This window comes from Erinaceus europaeus, chromosome 3, assembly GCF_950295315.1.
Source record: "Erinaceus europaeus chromosome 3, mEriEur2.1, whole genome shotgun sequence".
In the NCBI taxonomy this organism is placed as follows: Eukaryota; Metazoa; Chordata; class Mammalia; order Eulipotyphla; family Erinaceidae; genus Erinaceus; species Erinaceus europaeus.
In genome coordinates, this window is record NC_080164.1 from 156,630,087 (window position 1) to 156,653,350 (window position 23,264).

Below are 23,264 nucleotides of genomic sequence, written 5' to 3' on the forward strand. Positions count from 1 at the left end.
GCCAGCTTCTATGAAGCCAATATCACTCTGATACCAAAAGTAGACAGGGACACAACCAAAAAAGAAAACTACAGGCCAATATCTCTGATGAACATAGATGTTAAATACTGAACAAAATTCTAGCCAACCGGATACAGCAGTATATTAAAAAGATTGTTCATCATGACCAAGTGGGGTTTATCCCAGGGATGCAAGGTTGGTTTAATATATTTAAATCAATCAATGTGATCCACCACATCAACAAAAGCAAGACCAAAAACCACATGGTCATATTAATAGATGCAGAGAAAGCCTTTGACAAAACACAACATCCCTTTATGATCAAAACACTACAAAAAATGGGAATAGATGGAAAATTCCTGAAGATAGTGGAGTCTATATATAGCAAACCTACAGCCAACATCATACTCAATGGTGAAAAACTGGAAGCATTTCCACTCAGATCAGGTACCAGACAGGGCTGTCCACTATCACCATTATTATTCAACATAGTGTTGGAAGTTCTTGCCATAGCAATCAGGCAGGAGCAAGGAATTGAAGGCATACAGATTGGAAGAGAAGAAGTCAAACTCTCCTTATTTGCAGATGACATGATAGTATACATGGAAAAACCTAAGGAATCCAGCAAGAAACTTTTGGAAATCATCAGGCAATACAGTAAGGTGTCAGGCTACAAAATTAACATTCAAAAGTCAGTGGCATTCCTCTATGCAAACACTAAGCTAGAGGAAATTGAAATCCAGAAATCCAACAAGGGCAACAGAAGGGAATAAATAAATAAAAATTAAAAAAAAAAGAAATCTTGAAATCAATTCATTTTACTATAGAAACTAAAACAATAAAATATCTGGGAGTAAATGTAACCAAAGAAGTGAAAGACTTGTATACTGAAAATTATGAGTCACTACTCAAGGAAATTGAAAAAGACACAAAGAAGTGGAAAGATATTCCATGTTCATGGGTTGGTAGAATTAACATCATCAAAATGAATATAATACCCAGAGCCATCTACAAATTTAATGCTATCTCCATCAAGATCCCAACCACATTTTTTTGGAGAATAGAACAAACACTACAAATATTTATCTAGAACCAAAAAAGACCTAGAATTGCCAAAGCAATCTTGAGAAAAAAGAGCAGAACTGGAGGCATCACACTCCCAGATCTCAAATTGTATTATAGGGCCATTGTCATCAAAACTGCTTGGTACTGGGACATAAATAGACACACTGATCAGTGGAATAGAATTGAGAGCCCAGAAGTAAGCCCCCACACCAATGGACATCTAATCTTTGGCAAAGGGACTCAGACTATTAAATGGGGAAAGCAGAGTCTCTTCAGCAAATGGTGTTGGAAACAATGGGTTGAAACATGCAGAAGAATGAAACTGAACCACTGTATTTCACCAAATACAAAAGTAAATTCCAAGTGGATCAAGGACTTGGATGTTAGACCACAAACTATCAGATACTTAGAAGAAAATATTGGCAGAACTTTTTTCCGCATAAATTTTAAAGACATCTTCAATGAAACGAATCCAATTACAAAGAAGACTAAGGCAAGTATAAACCTATGGGACTACATCACATTAAAAAGCTTCTTCACAGCAAAAGAAACCACTACCCAAACCAAGAGACCCCCTCACAGAATGGGAGAAGATCTTTACATGCCATACATCAGACAAGAGTTTAATAACCAACATATATAAAGAGCTTGCCAAACTCAACAACAAGACAACAAATAACCCCATCCAAAAATGGGGGGAGGACATGGACAGAATATTCACCACAGAAGAGGTCCAAAAGGCTGAGAAACGCATGAAAAAATGCTCCAAGTCTCTGATTGTCAGAGAAATGCAAATAAAGACAACAATGAGATACCACTTCACTCCTGTGAGACTGTCATACATCAGAAAAGGTAACAACAGCAAATGCTGGAGAGGGTGGGGGGTCAAAGGAACCCTCCTACACTGCTGGTGGGAATGTCAATTGGTCCAACCTCTGTGGAGAACAGTCTGGAGAACTCTCAGAAGGCTAGAAATGGACCTACCCTATGATCCTGAAATTCCTCTCCTGGGGATATAGCCTAAGGAACCCAACATATCCATCCAAAAAGATCTGTGTACACATATGTTCTTGGCAGCACAATTTGTAATAGCCAAAACCTGGAAGCAACCCAGGTGTCCAACAACAGATGAGTGGCTGAGCAAGTTGTGGTCTATATACACAATGGAATACTACTCAGCTGTTAAAAATGGTGACTTCACTGTTTTCAGCTGATCTTGGATAGACTTTGAAAAAATCATGTTGAATGAAATAAGTCAGAAACAGAAGGATGAATATGGGATGATCTCACTCTCAGGCTGAAGTTGAAAAACAAGATCAGAAAAGAAAACACAAGTAGAACCTGAAATGGAATTGGCGTATAGCACCAAAGTAAAAGATTCTGGGGTGGGTGGGTGGGGAGAATACAGGTCCAAGAAGGATTCAGAGGACCTAGTGGGGGTTGTATTGTTATATGGGAATCTGGGAAATGTTATGCATGTAAAAATATTTTACTTACTGTTGAATGTAAAACATTAATTCCCCAATTAAAAAATAGTACTAAAAAAAAAAAAAAAAGAAATGCCTTTCTAGTCTCAAGTTAAATTCAACATTTCCTTGAAAGCCCAGCCCCTTGCCTTTGGCAAATACTGAACTGCAAACTATGCACAGTGCAAAGTACTTTACTCACATTAGGCATTGAGACATTACTCTTAATAAAAACAGTGGTCAATGGATTTGGGCTGTATTGCACTTGGTTGAATGCATACATTACCATGGACAAGGACCAGGGTTCAAGTCCCCTGCTCCTACCTGCAGGAGAAAAGCTTTATGAGCTGTGAGACAATTACAGGTATCTCTTTGCCTTGCTCAATCTCTACCTCCCCCACCCCTCTTGACTTCTCTCTGTCCTATCAAATAAAAATGAAAAAATAAAAATGAGTCAATGACTAATGATGGAGCACAACAAAGAGTAAACTTCAATTCCAAAGGCACACCGGGCTGGTTTACTTGGCACTGTATCTGCTAATGGTGTGACCCCCCCCCCCCCCAGGCCTGCATCTTGCTCTACACTAATGGATCTGACAGAAGGCGCAGGGAGATGATCATTTGCAAAGTAAAAGGGAAATATTCCCAAGCAGGTCTAGCCTTTTCAGAAACATTTTACTGCTGAAAACGTCATCTGTCAGCTGTTCTATTATGCAGCTAATTCACAACCAATTTACCTGTCTTGTTTTTCTGCCACAGCCAGTCTATCAGCATCTGGGTCATTGGCTAGAACAACTTTGGCCTTGGTTTTGTCAGCTAAAGCAAATGATAAAGTCTGAAAAAGAAAATTTAAGACAACTTCAATTGAAAATCGAGCACATTTTGTAGGTTTACTGTTATTTTTTAAATTTTTTCAAATTACCTTTTCATCTTTCATTTTAAAATTTTATTTTTCAATTATCTTTTCTATTATTATTATTATTTCAAAAATATTTATTTATTCCCTTTTGTTGCCCTTGTTGTTTTTATTGCTGTAGTTATTATTGTTGTTGATGTTGTCATTGTTGGATAGGACAGAGAGAAATGGAGAGAGAAGGGGAAGACAGAGAGGGGGGTGAGAAAGATAGACACCTGCAGACCTCCTTCACCACCTGTGAAGGGACTCCCCTGCAGGTGGGGAGTCGGGGGCTTGAACCAGGATCCTTAATGCCGGTCCTTGTGCTTTACGCCACCTGCACTTAACCCGCTGAGCGACCACCCAACTCCCCCAATAGTTCTTTCTGTTGCTGCTGTTCGGCATAAGGAAAACTCATAAAAACAGCTTTTACTTGACAGTCACTGTTTTGACTATGAAAGGTAAATTTATAATAAAGTTGTGAGATTACCAAGACGCCTTTACCCTCTTCAGGATTGGGATATTTCACTGTTGGGAACTCAGGGTCTGGATCTTTCTGCTCTGGGACAGCCTCGGGAGGAACAAAGTCAAAGGCCTTGAACGCTGACTGCACGAAGTCATGGCCCACGCCGTGAACAGAGGTATGCACGAACTTCACCTTGGTCTCCTTGTTCACACTCCTGGAATCAGATACAGTGTGAGATATAATAAACATGGACAAACAAAGCTCTCGAAATTGGAAGATGGTGATATTCCAGGGAACAGATTCTTGTGTGTGCAATGCATCAGTGCAGTAAGAATGTACAGGTAACTGTTGAATTCTTATTAATGTATTTGCTTGTTTGCTTATTGCTACCAGGGTTTTTTTTTTTTTTGCGGAGGTATTTTGCCTACACTATTCCAAAACTCCTAGAGACCTTTATTGTTTCCCTTCTTTCCTTTTCCTTCTCTTCTTTCTCTCTCTCTTTCTTTCTTAAGATAGAGAGTAAGGGGAGATGGGCGGTAGCGCAGTGGGTTAAGTGCACATGGTGCAAGGACCAACATAGGGATCCGTTTGAGCCCCTGGCTCCCCACCTGCAGGGCAGTCACTTCACAGGTGGTGAAGCAGGTCTGCAGGTTTCTATCTTTCTCTCTCCCTCTGTCTTCCCCTCCTCTCTCCATTTCTCTCTGTCCTATCCAACAATGAGGTAAACAATAATAACTACAAAAATAAAAAAAAAGAAAGAAGAAAATCATCATGCTGTTTTCCCAACCTGAGAAAAAAAAATTTTTTTTTCAAGTCTCAGCTATGTTTTCTTTTATACCTTTCCTCTATGGCTGCTTACTTATCACAACAAGACTCGAGTAGTTGTGACACAGTCTGCATAACATGCCAGCCAAAAATAATTACTGCCTTTTTAAAAAAAAAAAAAAGAAAAAGAAAAACTGCCAAGCCCTGATCTACAGTCTCCAAACCAGGTGCAGCTACTGTGCATACACCAACTGCAAAGAAAAGTCGAATGAAAACTGATGAGGTCTGGCTGAATCACAAATCTAAGACCTTCCAGATGAGTTTACAATCCACTTACCTGTGAAAACAGTATTTTTTAAGGTCCTCGAAGTAGTCTTTATTGATGGGAGAGCTTGGATCATGAAGAAGCGGACTGCCATCGATTAAAGAATCATCCCAGGCTTGAGGCCAGGGCTCCAGGTTTTCTTCAATAGCTTGAGAAATCCCCTTGTCATGAGGAGAGATGATCTGTGCTCCATTCTCCCAGTAGACCTGGCAGAGGAAATGGTTAGCTGGAATCAAGCCTCCGTTAGCTGCACTCCCACACCACAAAGGCACAGGACTTGCACAGGAGGGCTGAGGGAGCAGAGAAAAGCAAAATACCTTGTAGCCATTATCCTGCTTTGGATTGTGAGAGGCAGTTATCATGATTCCTGCACAAAGTTTCAAATGAGCTACTGTATAAGGCTGGAATAGAAGGAAACAAAAATAGTGTTAGCCAAAAAGCTAGACACACTCAAAATATCTGATCTTGTTATCTGTAAAGTCAGTCTGGACCAGTGATGTTCTGGAGATGACCAAATACACATACATACATGCATGCATACATACTAGAATTTACTCTTCTTGCTTTTTTCTTTACTTTTACACAAGCTAATTTCTACTTGATATGCACAACTGCATTTGAATCATGGTTTTGCTTTATTTCTAAAAAACACACATTCTTTTTAAAAATATTTATTTATTTATTCCCTTTTGTTGCCCTTGTTGTTTTATTGTTGTATTTATTATTGCTGTCATTGTTGTTAGATAGGACAGAGAGAAATGGAAAGAGGCAGGGAAGACAGAGGGGGGAGAGAAAGAGAGACACCTACAGACCTGCTTCACCACTTGTGAAGTGACTCCCCTGCAGGTGGGGAGCTGGGGGCTCAAACCAGGTCCTTGCTTTGCGCCACATGTGCTTAACCTGCTGTGCTGCTGGCTGACTCCCTAAAGACACACATTCTTAATGTCTGGCACACTCTTAAAAGCTCTTTATCTAGGGGCTGGGTGGTGGGTCATCTGGTTGAGCACACACATTATCATGTGCAAGGACCTGGGTTCAAGTTCCTGCCCCCGCCCACCCCGCCCCCGCTGCAGGGGGGAAGTTTCACAAATGGTGAAGCATTGTCACAAGTGTCTCTCTTTCTCTCTCCCTCTTTGTCTCCCCCTTCCTCTTAAATTATCTCTGTCCTATCAAAATAAGTAAAAATTCTATTTAAAAAATTCTACATCTACTTAAACACTATAGTTATTAAAATCCCCATTATCCATTTCCTTTTAATTTGCTATATTAAGAATTTGTTAGACATCTCCCTAAAGCATGCAAAGCATGCCTGCTGCATGAGTCATGAGTATTATTTCGAAGAAAGCATTTACATAAAAAGCTGATGTACCAACTGTGTTGGTTTGAGGTGAACTGAAATTTAAACCCAAGAACTTTCCTAATTATAGGAACTGGGGTGAAACCTACACACCAAATTAAAAACAAACATAAGGGAGTCAGGCAGTAGCACTATGGGTTAAGCGCATGTGGCGCAAAGGACTCACTTAAGGATCCGGGCTGAGTCCCCGGCTCCCCACCTGCAGGGGAGTCCTTTCACAGACGGTGAAGCAGGTCTGCAGGTGTCTGTCTTTCTCTCCCTCTCTCTGTCTTCCCCTCCTCTCTCCATTTCTCTCTGTCCTCTCCAAAAACAACAACATCAATAATAACTACAAGGACAACAAAAGGGAATAAATAAATAAATAAATATAAAAAATAATAAAAACAAACATAAGACATTTTGCTAAAGAAAATATTCTTTGAATCCAAGCACAAAAGAAAACTGCACTTAATAAATCAATTTTGATGAATTAAAAATTGAATTCTAGGGGCCGGGTGCTGGTGTACCTGGTTGAGTGCACATGCTACAATGTGCAAGGATCTAGGTTTGAGCCCCCGGTCCCCACCTGCAAGAGGAAAGCTTTGCAAATGTTGAAGCAGGGCTGCAGGTGTCTCTCTGTTCCTCTCCCTCTCTATCTCCCCCTTCGCCACTTCTAACTGTCTCTATCCAATAAATAAATAAAGATAATAAAAAAATAAAATAAATAAATTCCAGACATATATGACTGGGGATGGAGGAAGTGCCCGAAGAGGGAGAGAATGCCTGATGAGTGCCAAAGCACTACTCTTCCATCATCTAACATTCCAAGTGGCACTAAAGAACTGAATCCTAAAAGCACTAACAACAACCAAATGCAGCCAGCTCCCTTTTCCAAGCCCATGACTGGAAATTATAAATGGAAGCAGTTACTTACAACAAAGGGAGTTGGGGTGATGTTAGAAAACAGGTACACAGGGATCCCCTGACTGATGAACGTGGTTGCAGCCAGCCGGGCGAATCTGCAACGGAGGGAGGCATCAGAAGAGAAGACAGAGTGGTTAGACCATGGGTGATGGTACGAAAGGGAAGGAAAGCCTGGCCACTTCCTCAGGCTGAGTAGCTACCAGATCAAGGAACCCAGTGTCATCTGTACCTGGCATCGAATATCACAGCTAAGGGGACCAAGAGAGACTGTCATCATACGCTGTTGTTTGACACATACGAAACAAAAGCTGAGAAGGACCAGATAACTTGCCTCAAGTCTAACAGCTAACTTGCAGTTGAGCCAGGCTTTCAACCAAGCCTTTCTTTCAATGGTCCTCAGCCAAGGGCTGTTCTATAACCGTGGGATGTCTGAAATGTCTGTAGACATTCTTGGTTGGCACACAGGACAGGGAAACTGTTATACATCTCATAGTATACAGGGATGTTCCAATCCATCTAACAAAAAGCCACATATCAAGGGTGCAGAGATGAGAAAACCTAGTCTAACACTATTATAATGCAGCATTTGACAAGATGTTACCTTATGCGAAATGTAAAGCATACTGGTGTGTGTATATTATGTGACTTATAGATGCATATGACATACACATATGTAATATATGTACAACTTGGTTCCATTCAGCCCTTAGATCCCATGGCTCCCCACCTGCAGGGGAGACGCTTCATGAATTGTGAAGCAGGTCTGCAGGTGACTATCTTTCTCGCTCCCTATCTCTCCCTCATCTCTTAATTTCTCTGTCTCTATCCAATAAAAAATGGAAAACATGGCTACCAGAAGCAGTAGATTCATAGTGCTGGCACCAAGCCCTTGTGATAATCTTGGAGACAAAACAAACAAGCAAAAAGATATGAGTGACTTCTTTAAATATATCTAAGTATACATAAATATATTTTATCTTTTTAGTAGATTATTACTTATTGGATAAAGACAGAGAAATAAAGAATGGAGGAGGAAGCAGAAAGGGAGAGAGAGAAAGAGAGACACCTGCAGCCCTGCTTCACCAATTGTGAAGCCTTTCCCCTGTAGGTGGGGCCCAGGGGCTTGAAGCCAGGCCCTGGCGCACTGTAACATATTCATTCAGCCAGGTGCACCACCTCCCAGCCCTCAAGAGTAACTTCTTTAATAACTACTAAAAATGTCTTTATATAGGAAAAAGTCACAAATGTAAAAGAACAATTTTAATAAAAATCTGAATTAACTCAGACTGGATTCACTCAAAGGCAAGTACACCGTAACTACCTCCATGAAATATTATCAGATGTTCAGGCGGATTTTAAAAAAATAGTCTTAAAGTCAGCCAAGGAGACACAGACATGCATATGACATGTAGATTAAGTCACCAATGTGCACCAGGGGGAGCCAACATGCTCTCTAGATGCCTGGCAATTACTGCTCACGCCCCCCACCGAGTATTTAAAATTAGTGGTGGGTGGGAGGGGGAAGAGAACCAATGACAATTTTCTTAGGCAAAATTCTGAGACTGTAAAGAGTTTCCAGCTCTTTAAGGTGGTTCTGTTTTCCCATGAGGAAGATTCCCCTGTACAGGACCAGTATCTAGGCTGCAGTCTCTAAATGCTTTGCATGTTGTAGGTGACAAGGCAGCCCTGTGCTCCAGTCCACTTCATTTAAGTCTTGAACCACTAACTCAAATTGGATCGATGACAGTGGTCACTTGAAAAAAAATTATAAGGCTCTCAGGTCAGTGCAAGAAATATCTGTACATTCATTTATAGTTCTACACAGCTAAAGGATCTGTCAACCAGAGTAGGCCAGTCAGCCTAAAATGAATAAATTTGGTGGCACTAAACAGGTAGAGTTAGGCACATACATTACACCGCATGTGCTCACTGAGAGATTCTGACTCTCAGGCCAGAACGGCATACACATGACCTAATTCTGTTGACTGACTAAGGGAAGCCAGACAAACTGACATCAAACTGACTTTCTTGAACGTACCATATCACGCTCTTATAAATATAGCTGAAGGCGTCCAGCAGTAGCGCACTGGGTTAAGCACACATAGTGCAAAGCGCCAAGGACTCTGGTTTGCGCTCCTGGCTTCCCACCTACATGCAAGGGGGCCGCTTCACAAGCAGTGAAGCAGGTCTGCAGGTGTGTATCTTTCTCTCCCCCTCTCTGTCTTCCCCTTCTCTCTCCATTTCTCTCTGTCCTATCCAACAACAATAGCAGCAAGAACAACAATGGAAAAAATAAAAAATTAAAATAAAAAATATTTAGTTCATGTGCATCCATTCCTATGAATTATAGTTTCTCTCTTGTTTTATGGACAAGACCCAATTTTTGAACCTACCAAATATCTTACATTATCCTGAGTTCAACTGACTGGATGATATCATTTGCTTTGGGCCCTGGTCACACTCCATTCCTCTGATCTCTCCTAGATCAGAAGCTCTTATTGGGTAAAGATAGGGATTCTCTGAACCCAGCCAGCACTGCACAGTTAATAAGAATTTCCATTAACCCTAAATATTTGTAGGTTGTTCCAGTCTAAGAAATGAATAATATTTACTTGGTTTGATTTAAAAATTCATCATAAGAGAGGAAATGAGAAGCAAAAAAGAGGGTCATGTAACATTAATTAAGGGCAGTGGTTGGTAGATTGCAGTACTTTTTTGTAAATAAAGTTTTTTTTTTTTATTGCCACCAGGGTTATCACCAGGGCTCTGCTGCATGGTGAATCCTGGCAGCCTTTTTATTTGTATATGATAAAGAGAGAAATTGAGAGGGAAAGGAGAGAGAGAAAAGAGCAAAGAAAGAGGCGACACCTGCAGCACTGCACCACTTATGAATGTTTCCCATGCCAGAGGAGACCATGGGATTGAACCCAGTTTCTTGCCCATGGTAGCATGTCCACTTAACTGGATGTGCCACCACCTAGCCCCTTGTGAATGACTTGTTATTGGAACACTACCATGTTTACTCAGCAAGGATATGCATAGGGCTGTCTCTATGTTGTGTGACAGAGTTGAGTGGCTGTGATAGAAGCTGTACAGTCCACAAGGTAGATGATGTTCACTGTTTACTTTCAGAGGAAAAGTTGACCTCTGCTGTCAGCCTATATGTAACTAAGCTGGAGCTCCTTCTCTTATTTTATTTTAAGGCAGGGAGATAAAAGTCCAAGTTTTATGGTTATTGTGGGGATTAAATGATTGCTGCTATTCACCGTCATTCCTGTCATCATCATCATCATCATCATCTGACTACGGGTACATGGAAGAGAGACCCATTGGCTTAGGAATGTTACGAGAATATAACTTAAAGTAGGTTTTCAAGAGGCAGAAGGTGTATAGAATGAGAAGTGGTGAAGTGAATAAAGTATTGGACATGAAAATATGAGGCCCCTAGTTTGATCCTTGGTATCATATGTGCCAGAATGATACTTTATTATTCCTCTCTCTCTGTTATATCTAATAATACTTAAAAAGTGGGGAGGGGACCTGCAGGGGGAAAGCTTTACAAGTGGTGAAGCAGTGCTACTGGTGTCTCTCTGTTTCTCTCCCTCTCTATCTCCTGCTCCCCTCTTGATTTTTGTCTGTTTTTTTTTTTTTCAGGGTTATTGCTGGGGCTCAGTGCCTGCACTATGAATCCACTGCTCCTGGAGGCCATTTCCCCCTCCCCCCTTTATTTTTTGCTCTTACTGTTGTTATTGTTGTCATTGCTGCTATTGAATAGCACAGAGAGAAGTCGAGAGAGGAGCAGAAGACAAGAGAGGGGGAGAGACAGGTAGACACCTGCAGACCTACTTCACCACTTGTGAAGCGACCCCCTTCAGGTGGGGAGTTGTGGGCTTGAACTGGGATCCTTACAAAGGTCCTTGTGCTTCACGCCATGTGCACTTAACCTGCTGTGCTACAGCCTCACCCCCTGGATTTCTGTTTTTATCCAACAAATAAATAAAGATAATTTAAAAAACATAAAAAAGTGGGGAGAGTAAAGATGGTCCACAGAGATATCTCACTAGATGGGGTGCCTGTATTGCCATGCCTGAGACCCAAGTTCAAACCCCAGCATCACATGAGAGGGGCTATGGCAATAGAGGCCATATAGTATGGCGTCTCTCATTGGTGTCTCTCTAGCTGAACGAGCAAAAGTCACTTGGGGTGGTGAAACTGTGTACACACAAGATCCCCACTCTACAAACAAACAAATAAATAACACACACACACACACACACACACACACACACGAATGGGAAGGGGTCCATGAGGTCTACAAGTAAAGGAAGAAAGAAATTGTGCAAAAGAGGGGCCAGATAATGGTTAGCCTGGAAGAGCTCACACATTACCATGAGCAAACACAATTTCAAAGACCTCAGCCCTCACCTGCATGAGAAAAAGCTTCACAAGCAATGGAACAATGCTGCAGATGTCTCTTCTTTCTGTTTCTCTTCTCTCTCTTTTTCTTACCCTCTATCAAAAAAAAAAGAAAGAAAGAAAGAAAGAAAGAAAGAAAGAAAGAAAGAAAGAAAGAAAGAATACCTTCTGCTATTGCCTCCACTTGGTGGGTGAGCTCGAGCATCAAAGCTGATCACGACACCTCTCTGTTTCAGGTCACTGAACTGTTTCTCCAGGTATCTGCAAAAGCCCTACAAACAGCCCACAGATTAAGAGAGTATATTTGCTTTAACACAGCATTCCTACAAAAGCCAAGAGCTGGCTACATTCTGACTTCCACAAAAGAACACTGTAGCAGAGAAGGGGAGAAACCTGTCCGTAATTAAACACACAGGATAAAGAAACAGCAGTGTTATTGTCTATCTATATGTATCAGATACTGTGTGAAAACTTTATTTATTATCACTAACCTTAGGTCAAAGTTCCCAAGAAATTGTATGAATGGGAGAACTGAGGCTCATACAGGCTTAATGAGCCATCCACTTTCAGATCCTCAAGTAGCAGAGCTTGGACTGGTATCTGGGTGTGGAGAGAGGCGTTGAGTGGGGGGTGGGGGGATAAGGGCATGCAGAATCTGTGTTTGTACTCTGCCACCTAAGAAGGCATGTTCCTTACTCTTTTGAGACCTCGGGTCTTTTATTTTTTTCTTTCTGTAAAATGGGGAATAGCAATAGCACCTGCCCCAAAGAGTTGTTATAAGGACTGAGTTCAAACATGCTAAGTGTGAACATCCAACTGGCAGAAAGCACTGCTTTGTTTTCACTGGGATGAGAGTCAGTCTTATCATTATTTTCCTTCAAACTGTATTTTTTTCTTCCAGTTATGAAGTGACTGGCTGAAGACCAGAGTTTCAGACATTCGAGCTGCTCTGTGCCATCAGTAGGTCAAAGAGATTGGATACATTTGATTGGACACTGACACTGGTCTTTTTTTTTTTTTTTTTTTTTTTGCCTCCAGAATTATCTTTGAGATTCAGTGCCTGCACTACAAATCCACTGCTCCTGGAGGCCATTTTTCTCACTTTGTTGCCCTTGTTGTTGCCCTTATTATTGCTATTGTTACCACTGCCATTGTTGTTGGGTAGGACAGAAAGAAATCGAGAGGAGTGGAAGACAGACATGGGGAGAGAAAGATAGGCACCAGTTTCACCACCAGTGAAATGCCCCCCTGCAGGTGGGGAATCAGGGGCTCGAACCAGAATCCTTAAGCCAGTCCTTGCACTTCATGCCATGTGTGCTTAGCCCGCTGTGCTATATCAGGGCTGGGTGGTGGTGCACCTGGTTAAGTGCACACATTACAATGCGCAAGGACCCAGGTTTGAGCCCCCAGTCCCTACCTGCAGGGGGAAAGCTTTGCAAGTGGTGAAGCAGGGCAGCAGGTGTCTGTCTGTCTCTCTCCCTCTCTCTATAGCTTCCTTCCCTCTTGATTTCTGGCTTTCTCTATCCAATAAATAAAGATAATAAATAAATTTTAAAAAAGGAAAAATAGGCCATATCAGTCCAACTACACGGCAGGGATAATTACACAGATTAATTGGCTATTGTTACCACTTGCCTAGAAATGATGAAACACACAGTCCTGTATCTCAATGGATGTGATCACACCATAACAACCTGATATAAAGGAGATCAAAGAATGGTGACCTTTGAATGCAGCTGATTCCAATTACTGAATGAAAACTGTTTTTATTACAGAACCAATACAACTCAGGTCCTGGGTATTAACAATAGCCCACGTGACTTACCCACTTTGGCTGAAGGAGGGCTTGTTAAAGAAGTGTAATTCTTCATTTTGGTGTATGGGGGGGGGCACATCTCAGTTTTGTTGTTGGAGCTGTGCTAATTTACTTTATTTATCTATTTATTTAGTAATATTTTCTTACCTGAGCACTGGTCAGCTCTGGCTTATGGTGGTGTGGAGGATTGAACCCTGGACCTCCAAGTCTCAGGCATGAGCATCTTTTTGCATAGACATTATGCTCTCTCTTCCACTCCCCGTCTGTACCAACTTAGAGTGTATTTAGTTTTTCCTGGAGGAAACTGTTGTGTTGGGCATATCTCTTGGTTAATGATACAAAGTAACTTGGATCCATATATTGGTTCTGGGGCCTCCCCAAAAGGTACCCCAATGCCTTACACTCAGGCTTATAACACTGATAGATTTTACTCTTCCTTCCCTAATCGTTTGTTTTGCTGTGGCTCCTATATCTCAAGGAACCCAAAAACATTCTATCTAATTCCAAAATCCTGGCATATTCTCTAAGAAACTCTGGGGTTTGCTGAGGCTGAGAGTCAGGTGAAATGGCTCAAGAAAGGAATGATGTTTACTTTTGAGAAAAGACTTGGCAATGAAGGAGGTTTTCAGAGTTAAAAATGTTATCATAATACATAAGAAATAACAAGTTTGGCTTTAAGAGGTTCAATCATGAACAATATGTAAAAGCAACAGACAGATACTTTATGGCTTAAAATAACAAAACTTTTTTTTTTAATGTCTTCAATCTTATTTTAACCAGAGTAATGCTCTGGTTTATGGTAGTATCAGGGACTGAATCTAGGATCTTGGAGCCTGAGGCACGGGAATCTTCTGCATAATCATTATGCTATCACTTTAACCCCATTATTAAACTTTCTAAAAATTCTGTGCCAGGGTTTGACCTAGAACTGCACATACACAAATACTGCCTCCCAAGTTGCCTCCCTGGTCAGCTTTTAGTCACTTTATTCTGGTGGGTGGGTTTGTTTGTTTGTTTGTTTTCCTTAGAGAGAGTCATGGAAGAACTGCTCTCCACCATTTGTGGAGTTCCATCCATGTTCATCCACTGTGTTGTCCTTAGTACCCTTGTTTAGTGCTAAGGATCAAACCCAGAGCCTTGTGCATGGAAGGCATGCACTCAGCTGCTAAGCCACCTCCTGAGTCCTGTTGAATGAATGAATGAAAGGTTATACTTTAGAACAAATCCCGCTTTATAGAGTAAGCCTGTGATCCCCACTCCTGGGCAAAATCCTAAGACATGGCCATAAATTGGGCCTACCAAGTACAGAGGGGGCCTGGTGTTAACAAGAAGGCCCTTAGATAGGCGTGGCTTTAAAACCTTAGCAGACTACAAAAGGAGACCCAGAATAATCTCCAACATTAATAAACCAAAACCTTGGTTGGAGATTTTACCAGGTAGGGTGTATGCCATGCCACATACAAGGTCCAGCTTTGAGCCCCAGAACCACATGGGAGTACGTACCACTGGCACTAGGGGGAATTCTAGTGCTGTGGTGTCTCTCTCTCCCTCCCTCTCTGTCTCTATCTGAATTAAAAGGAGAACTGGAGTGGTACAATTGCATATGTACAATAATAAGAAATAAAGCATAACCTTGGGGAAAAGCCATCATGAACACTTAAGTAGGCTTCTTCAGAGAAGGCAGTTGTGTAAACTACAGTCACTAGAATCATTTCCTTTGCTTGCACCTATTCAGTGAGCACTGAGGACACATTAAGAGCAGCTAAAAGCCATGACTATGAGGGCACCTGTGTCGTCTGGATGATGGTCAAGCTGTTCATGTGAGAAATCCCCGCTCCCATAGCAGCTCGCAGGCCAGCTGTCCCAAACTCCATTCGAGCCCCAAAACATTTCTGTAGCTCTTCCTTATTGCCTTCTGCAGTTAGTTGTTTCACTGACTCCAAAGTCAAAGGATTCTGCACAACAGAAATAGACATATATAGTGAGATGAATAAGAGAGGTAAATATATAATAAATCTAATCAATAAGACACACTTACCTACATAATGTGTGTGTTCATATACTTTTAAATTTCCTGGTACTTTTGTAATATTAAATAAAAAGTCAGTTGTGATAAAATATGTATGTTTGGATTTTTGTCCCTGCTTCCTGACAAAGCTTCCTGGAGTTGCCTTATTCATAAAAATCCCTTTCAGCCAAACCAGAGCTCATGGTGATGAAGTCATTCCTGTAGCATGGAGCTGGTTGCCAGAAGAACCAACGACAAGATCTGAGGGTTGAACTTTCAGTCCTCCCCTGACCTCCAGGCAGAGAAGACCATCTGGAGAATTTGATCATCAATGATCCAAGATTTAATTGATCCTGCCTTTGTAGTGTAGCTCCCAGAAAACCTCCAAGCAAATGGATTCAGAAAGCTTCCAGGCTGACAATTTCTGAAAAAGGGCACAAAACATTTGCACTCACCCCTCATACCTTGTCCCATAAATCTCTTCTGTTTGGCTGTGCCTGCATTGCATCTTTTAATAATAAAACAGGAAGTTGGGATCAGGTAATGGTGTACCCAGCAGAGCATACATTATCATGCTCAAGGATGCAGTCCCTGGTCCTCACTTGCAGAAAGAAGCTTCATGAGAGGTTAAGCAGTGGAGAGAGAGGAGAGGGAGAGGAAGAGTGAGAGAGACAGAGAGAGAGAGGAGAGAAAAAGAAGGCCACTGTAGCAGTAGATTTGTTATGCAGGCACTGAGCCCCTGCAATAACCCTGATGGTAATTTTTAAAAAAGGACAAAAAGGGAGTCTGGCAGTAACGCAGCAGGTTAAACGCACGTGGCACTAAGCAAGGACCAGCAGAAGGATCCTGGTTGGAGCCCCTGGCTCCCCACCTGCAGGAGAGTCGCTTCACAAGCATTGAAGCAGGTCTGCAGGTGTCTACCTTTATCTCCCCCTCTCTGTCTTCTCCTCATCTCTCCATTTCTCTCTGTCCTATCCAACAACGACATCAATAACAACAACAATAAAACAAGGGCAACAAAAAGGGAATAAATATTTTTAGAAAATGGACAAAAAATTTAAAAACTAAACAAACAACCTCCCCTCTCCCCAAGAAGTTGTGAATAAGGCACCATTGTGAGTCACTCCAGCAAGCCATCAATTTGGGAAGGTTCTGAAAAAACTTCTGTTTGACTAGAGTAGGGGCAGTCTTATAGGACTGAGTCCTCAACCTGGAAGACCTACACAAACTGTGAGTCTTGAGTTAAACTGCAGGATAGGAAAGGTGTCTACAGAGAAGTGAAAAATTGCTTGGAGTGGTCCGGGAGGTGGTACAGTGGTAAAGCATTAGACTCTCAAGCATGAAGTACTGAGTTCAGTCCCCCACAGCACATGTACCAGAGTGATGTCTGGTTCTTTCTCTCTCTCCTCCTTTCTCATAAATAAATAAATTTAAAAAAATTGCTTGGAGTAATCCATATTTGGTGTCAGAAGTGTTGTGAGTAGAAGGAAACACATTTTCCCCCTTTTTGAGTTGTTACTGCCTTTCCTGCCGAGTGAAGCGAGCAGTTTTGGGGTTTTAACACCCAGAATGGAATACCTTCCCCATCTCTGTGCACTTGGGCATATTATCTAGCAATCTGAATTTTTAGTTTTCTCATCTGCAAAACAGGAATAGCTCAGAATTCCACCCACAAAAGTGGTGTACATGCAAAACTTATTTCTCTACCTGGCATTTAATTATAATTTTTATTCCTAATATTTTCAAAATTCCCCAGAGCAATAAGGTTATATAATCTACAGCAAAACCTCACTTTTGTATTATTTGATAATCTGTACAATAGTTTTGCATACTAGTTAAAGCTGAATCTTGTGATAACTGCATGAGGCAAGCAAAGAAAAACCCCATTTTGATTAGCTTAAACTGCATTAATTTGGTGCCTTTTCTATCATATTAACTACTTCAATATGTAATTACTGCAAGTTCACTGTATATGTCCCTATTTTCCTTGTGCAATAATTGCAGAAAATATTAAGAATAGAAAAGAAAATTACAATTGTATTTATTCTGTATCAAGCCTTTTCCTTTGAACCAAAAAAGTGAGTTTCTCCATAGTATCTCCTCTTGAATCTGTCACAATCTGGAAATTTGGGCTTAATTTCAGGGTTTCCAGAATCTTGCAACAAATACAATTAGATAGTGAGAGACTGAATTGGATTTGCAGTGGTGAACTTAGTGTTATACAGACACACCTGCGGGTTTTCAGTGGTGCATACCTGAAACTTATACCACAATGCAATGTTACTTCAACTAAAAAAATGTAATAATAATTAAGTTGTATGACTGCATATTAATTTCTTATTTATCTCACTGGGTAATGACAATGGTGAGTACAATCTGGCCAGTTAGGTGGCCAGGGAATATCAAAATGGTGTAATGAGTACATGCTGGTCAATGAGAAAACAGAGAGTTTGCAGACACACCCAGTGTCCAGTAATCATAGTGCAGATTTGGAAAATCCTAAGTGGCCTTTGATAGCTATAAAGGACAGATTAGCCCGAGAAAAATCAAAGGTGGCTGAGAGATTAAGAAAAGCCAAGAGGGCAGCCAAGATCAGAATTGGCCTAGGTGTGCCCACAGCTGACAGTGGGGAAAGGCACAGGGATAAGGGCTGGGTGGGAATGCAAAGGGTAGCTCAGGGCACCTGGACACCCTTGGGTGAGTCAGACCAGAAGGCTGGTTTGGCAGGGAGCTCCACACTTGTTGTCTGTCTCAAACCAATCAGAAAACTGAGAGAGTACAAGAATAATAGTAAAAACTTAAAAATAGAAAAGGGGCAGCAGGTAGAGTGCATACCTTACAGTGTTAAGACCCAGGCTTTGTTCTCTGACGTCTCAAGGGAGCACTATGGATGGCACTTGGGAAGCTCCCTGGATGGTGGAGTAGTGCTATGGTGTCATGCCCTCTCTTTTAATGCCTCTCTGCTCTCTCTCTGAGGATATAGCATAGAAAAAAAAAAAGTAGGGCACCAAAGTAAAAACCCAGTGGTGAGGGGTAGACATGCAGCTTCCTGGGCCAGTGGGGGGTGGGAGTGGGCGGGAGGGATGGGTCACAGTCCTTTGGTGGTGGGAATGGTGTTTATGTACACTCCTAGAAAATGTAGACATATAAATCAGTAGTTAATTAATATGAGAGGGGGAAAATCAATTGTATGTCTCAAAGTTTCTCAAAACACAAACTGAATCCTTTTAATATATAGGCTATGTATTTGATATGCAGACTCTCTCAAAAGCCTAGACCAAGTAGATTAGAAGCATCCAATAGCACAGCTATATACAAGATACTGGATACTGTACAGCAAACCATAACAAAAGGACTTTTCAAAGTTAACCCAATTACCAAATAATGTGATGATAACATTAACTATCGATTGTCTTTTTGAACCCTAAGACAGCAGGAACCTCACATCTCCACTATAGAGCCCCTACTTCCCCCAGTCCTGGAACCCTTGGATAGGGCCCACTTTCCTGTATGCATCTCCCAATCCAAACCAAATAATATTGCATCCGCTGATCACAACCTAACCAACGCAACGATTGCCACCTCAACATGCTTCACCTCAGACTGTGTCCAGAGACTTCACGTGTGGAATGACAACCCTTCAGCTTCATTACTCGGGTGAGACCTTTCCTTTTATAGTACACTCTAATTTCATCTCAGGTAGTTCACTTTCTAATAAAGTCCCATAACCTAGATATACACCAGTTTCTGTGAGAGAGAGCTTATGGGCACACGTATCCATAAACTACTGCAAAATATATACCTGAAAGCAGTAGTACACTAGAGTTTGCAGTGAGTACCTCCCTAACACTTCCTCTCCACTATTCCAAGCTTGGGATCCATGATTGCTCAACAAATTGTTTGGCTTCGTATGTTAACTCTCTTTTCAATCACCAGGTTCCAGATGCCACCAGGATGCTGGCCAGGCTTCCCTGGATTGAAGACCCCACCAATGTGTCCTGGAGCTCAGCTTCCCCAGAGACACACCTTACTAGGCAAAGAGAGAGGCAGACTGGGAGTATGGACCGACTAGTCAACGCCATGTTCAGCGGGGAAGCAATTACAGAAGCCAGACCTTCTACCTTCTGCAACCCTCAAAGACCCTGGATCCATGCTCCCAGAGGGCTAGAGAATGGGAAAGCTATCATGGGAGGGGGTGGGTTATGGAGATTGGGTGGTGGGAATTGTGTGGAGTTGTACCCCTCCTACCTTATATTTTTGTTCATTAATCCTTTCTTAAATAAAAAATTAAAATTAAAAAAAAAAAGGTCTGGGCTGTGGTCCGGGAGGTGGCACAGTGGATAGGGCATTGGACTCTCAAGCATGAGGTCTTGAGTTTGATCCCTGGCAGCACATGCACCAGAGTGATGTCTGGTTCTTTCTCTCCTCCAATTTTTCTCATAAATAAATAAATAAATAAATAAAATTTAAAAAAAAGAAATTAAAATTTAAAAAAAAAAGGTCTGGGCTGTGGTCCGGGAGGTGGCACAGTGGATAGGGCATTGGACTCTCAAGCATGAGGTCTTGAGTTTGATCCCTGGCAGCACATGCACCAGAGTGATGTCTGGTTCTTTCTCTCCTCCAATTTTTCTCATAAATAAATAAATAAATAAAATTTTAAAAAAAGAAAGAAAAAAATTGTGCTGGAGAGGCCTCTCAGTGGTAAGGTCCATGAGCAAGACCCTCGGTTCATTTTCTAACACCATGTAAAAATAAACAAGTAAAAGCCAGTCAGATAGCTCATATGGGAAGGTCCCTGGTCTGTCAAGTGCTCAAGCCAGGTTCAAGTCCTACCCCCACCATGGGGGGGGGGGGGAGAGATTTAGTGCTGTGGTGTTATCTCTCTCCATCTCTCTTTATCTGAAAGTTCAGCCCTGAGCAGTCAATGCTCCAATGATGGCAAAATAAACACTAAAATGAAAAGGAAAAAGGAAAGCATCCCTTCTCTTCTATTTGGGTAGGAACTAGCTATCTACATGCAGATGCAGTTTGTAGATTCTGGGTTTTTCTTTTTTTTTTTCTAATATTTATTTATTCATCCCCTTTTGTTGCCCTTGTTTTTTTTTTTTATTGTTGTAGTCATTATTGTTGTTGTTGGATTGGACTGAGAGAAATGGAGAGAGGAAGAGAAGACAGGGGGAGAGAAAGATAGACACCTGCAGACCTGCTTCACTGCTTGTGAAGCGACTCCCCTGCAGGTGGGGAGCTGAGGGCTAGAATCCTTCCACCAGTCCTTGCCCTTTTCGCCACGTGTGCTTAACCCGCTGTGCTACCGCCCGACTCCCTGGGTTTTTATTTCTTCACAGGAAAAGTTTCATGCAACAGTGCACTTCTGACCATGACTTGTAAAAGAATTCTATGGACTGTACGTTACTCACTTATCAGAAACAGACTCACTTCCTTCCTTAGAGAATTACAAGGCTATCTTTCCAGGAAAGGGGTGGAGGGGACAACACCCAAGGAGTTGCCAGTAAAGACCTAGAATTTCATGTACATCCGCAGGAAAGGAGAGAGGCTGCTCCCCAACCTGGAGGGGACCTGAAGCTTCTCCCATCATCAGTACTGAGGACATCCACAATGCTGGTCAGGCCTTGTGAGCCATGTAAGCTAACTAGTGAGTGGGCAGCTGCAAAATCTGTCAGGACCCCATGAAAAATGAAAATATGGAGTCCCTGAAAAAGGGATTCTTAAAAGTTTTCAAATAGACCAGCAGAGCACTGACACAATGGTCCCTGCAGGAAGTGTGAGCCTAGGTATCTATCTGCCTCTTGCCTCTGAAACCAGCCCAGGAGACAAGCAGGAATTCCTATAAAGAAACCAGTACACAAGATTCCTGGAATGAAAAACCATGAAGCAAAGGAGACCTGATGATTTAGAGAGCACGGGGGTGGGGGTGGGGGTGGGGGTAGGGGGTGGGGAGGTGGGGGGGAGAACGGCCTCTCTACACAAACCACAATTAAATTCAGACTGGCAGGATGAGTAAGAAGGTGAGGGACAAGTTCAGCAGAAGGAATGGGAGAGTAGTATCAGTTAGGAAGTGTGTGTGTGTGTGTGTGTGTGTGTGTGTGTGTGTGTGTGTGTGTGTGTGTGTCAGGGGTGATGATCACAGTCTCAACTCTCTGTGCTCCAGCAACTAAAAGGGTAAAGAGACTGGAAGCCAGGGTATTGTATATAATTGACTATCTATCTATCTATCTATCTATCTATCTATCTTTTTCCAGCAAAATGGGAGAGGAGAGGATCACTCTAGACGTCAGGCATGCAGGCAGGCAGGCCAGATCTTTGTAAGCACATATCTGTAGGAGGTAAAAACAAACAAATAAAAACAAAGGCCTTCTGCAAAGGCCCTAGGTTAATTGGGTAGGTGGGGAAGAGGGTGAGGGGTGGAGCGTGCACAGTCTACAGGTGAGGACAAGCCAGCGATCTCAGTGACAAGGCTCCTCAATTGGACCCAAGGACTGAACACACCCGCTTGCTTCCTTCATTCCTGAACTCGCAGGCTCGTCCCATCAGATAATTGTTTTTAATATTTTATTTTGAGAGAGAGAGGAGCGAGAGAACCAGAGCATTGCTACGCTCTGGTTTATGGTGGTACTGGGGATCAAACCTGGGGATGACTGGTTTTACCCCGGAACTCTTACGAGAGAAAACCCAGGTCTGACATCCGCAGCCAGGACACAGGGTGGGGCTGGGTATTACCGCGCCTCACTGCGAGGTCCCGCCTAGGCCCCACGCTGCGAGCAGGAAGGAAGCGCTGGTCCCGCGGCTGCAGCACGCACCTCCCCAGGGCCCCGGGTCGCCTCTCACCTTGTCCCACTGTAGCCACTGCGCTGTCTCCCGGGCCAGCCGGTCGCCTTCCGGAGCCGCCATCCCCGCGGAGCCACCAGTCAGTGCTCTGGCGACGAGCTCGCCCTTCCGGCAGGGCGCGGGGAGGCGGGACAGGGGCGGGCAGAGCGGGCTCCCCGGGCCCCAGGCTGGCGGGGCGAAGAGACGCGCTCCGCGGTGGACACGCCTCCGGCGTGCGGCCTGGAGAGTGGGGAGCTGGCGGGCGGGGAGGGCTACCGTTTCAACCAAGGCCTGTGAAATGTCACTAGGTCCCCTCCTTTCCCACTGTAGCTCTCTAGTGAGATCCTACTGTGCGTGCCGCGCCCAGCCAGGTGCAGCAATCCTGCAGATCGAGGATTCGTGGTTGTTTGTTTGTTTGTTTTACTATTTATTTATTCCCTTTTGTTGCCCTTGTTTTATTGTTTTAGTTATTGTTGTTATTGATGTTGTTGTTGGATAGGACAGAGATAAATGGAGAGAGGAGGGGAAGACAAAGAGGGGTGAGAAAGATAGACACCTGCAGACCTGCCTCACCGCCTATGAAAAGACTCCCTCCCTTGCGGGTAGGACCCGGATCCTTATGCCAGTCCTTTTGCTTTGCGCCACGTGAGCTTAACCCGTTGAGCTACCTACTGACTCCCGCATTCCGTGTTTCAAGGCATTCAGTCTTACAAGGCCAAAGATAGTTGATAGGAAACACGAGAACAAGTAATGCTCTTCCTCCAAGGAAGGATGGGTGTGCACAAAGGCTTCTACTCCAAATGACACACTATCATGACACCTTATAACTTAAGCCTTGTGTAGGTGAAGATGTGTGTTTTTACAAGATACATGTATATGTGTAGATATAGACTTGTATTTATGTGCATATGTGCTATGTATATATGTATGTATGTGTGCATGTATGTATAATCTCAT

The 23,264-nt window shown here is 42.5% G+C and overlaps 1 protein-coding gene across 3 annotated transcripts in view; it reads right to left on the reverse strand.

Moving 5' to 3' along the window:
• PGM2 (phosphoglucomutase 2) overlaps window positions 1-22,480 on the reverse strand; it is a 43,380-nt gene extending 20,900 nt beyond the window's left edge. For 2 of the 3 annotated variants that reach the window (XM_060188224.1, XM_007522793.3), the window contains exons 1-8: window positions 22,329-22,480; window positions 15,262-15,429; window positions 11,824-11,930; window positions 7,253-7,337; window positions 5,300-5,383; window positions 4,995-5,188; window positions 3,917-4,106; window positions 3,269-3,366 (exon numbers count right to left, since the gene is read on the reverse strand). In XM_060188224.1, the coding sequence (XP_060044207.1) occupies window positions 3,269-3,366; window positions 3,917-4,106; window positions 4,995-5,188; window positions 5,300-5,383; window positions 7,253-7,337; window positions 11,824-11,930; window positions 15,262-15,429; window positions 22,329-22,391 (989 nt within the window). In that variant the 5' untranslated portion in view covers window positions 22,392-22,480. Of the gene's footprint in view, window positions 1-3,268; window positions 3,367-3,916; window positions 4,107-4,994; window positions 5,189-5,299; window positions 5,384-7,252; window positions 7,338-11,823; window positions 11,931-15,261; window positions 15,430-15,512; window positions 15,892-22,328 lie in introns of those variants that run through there. The other variant, XM_060188223.1, reaches the window with a different exon arrangement.
• Between the last annotated feature and the right edge of the window lie 784 nt (window positions 22,481-23,264).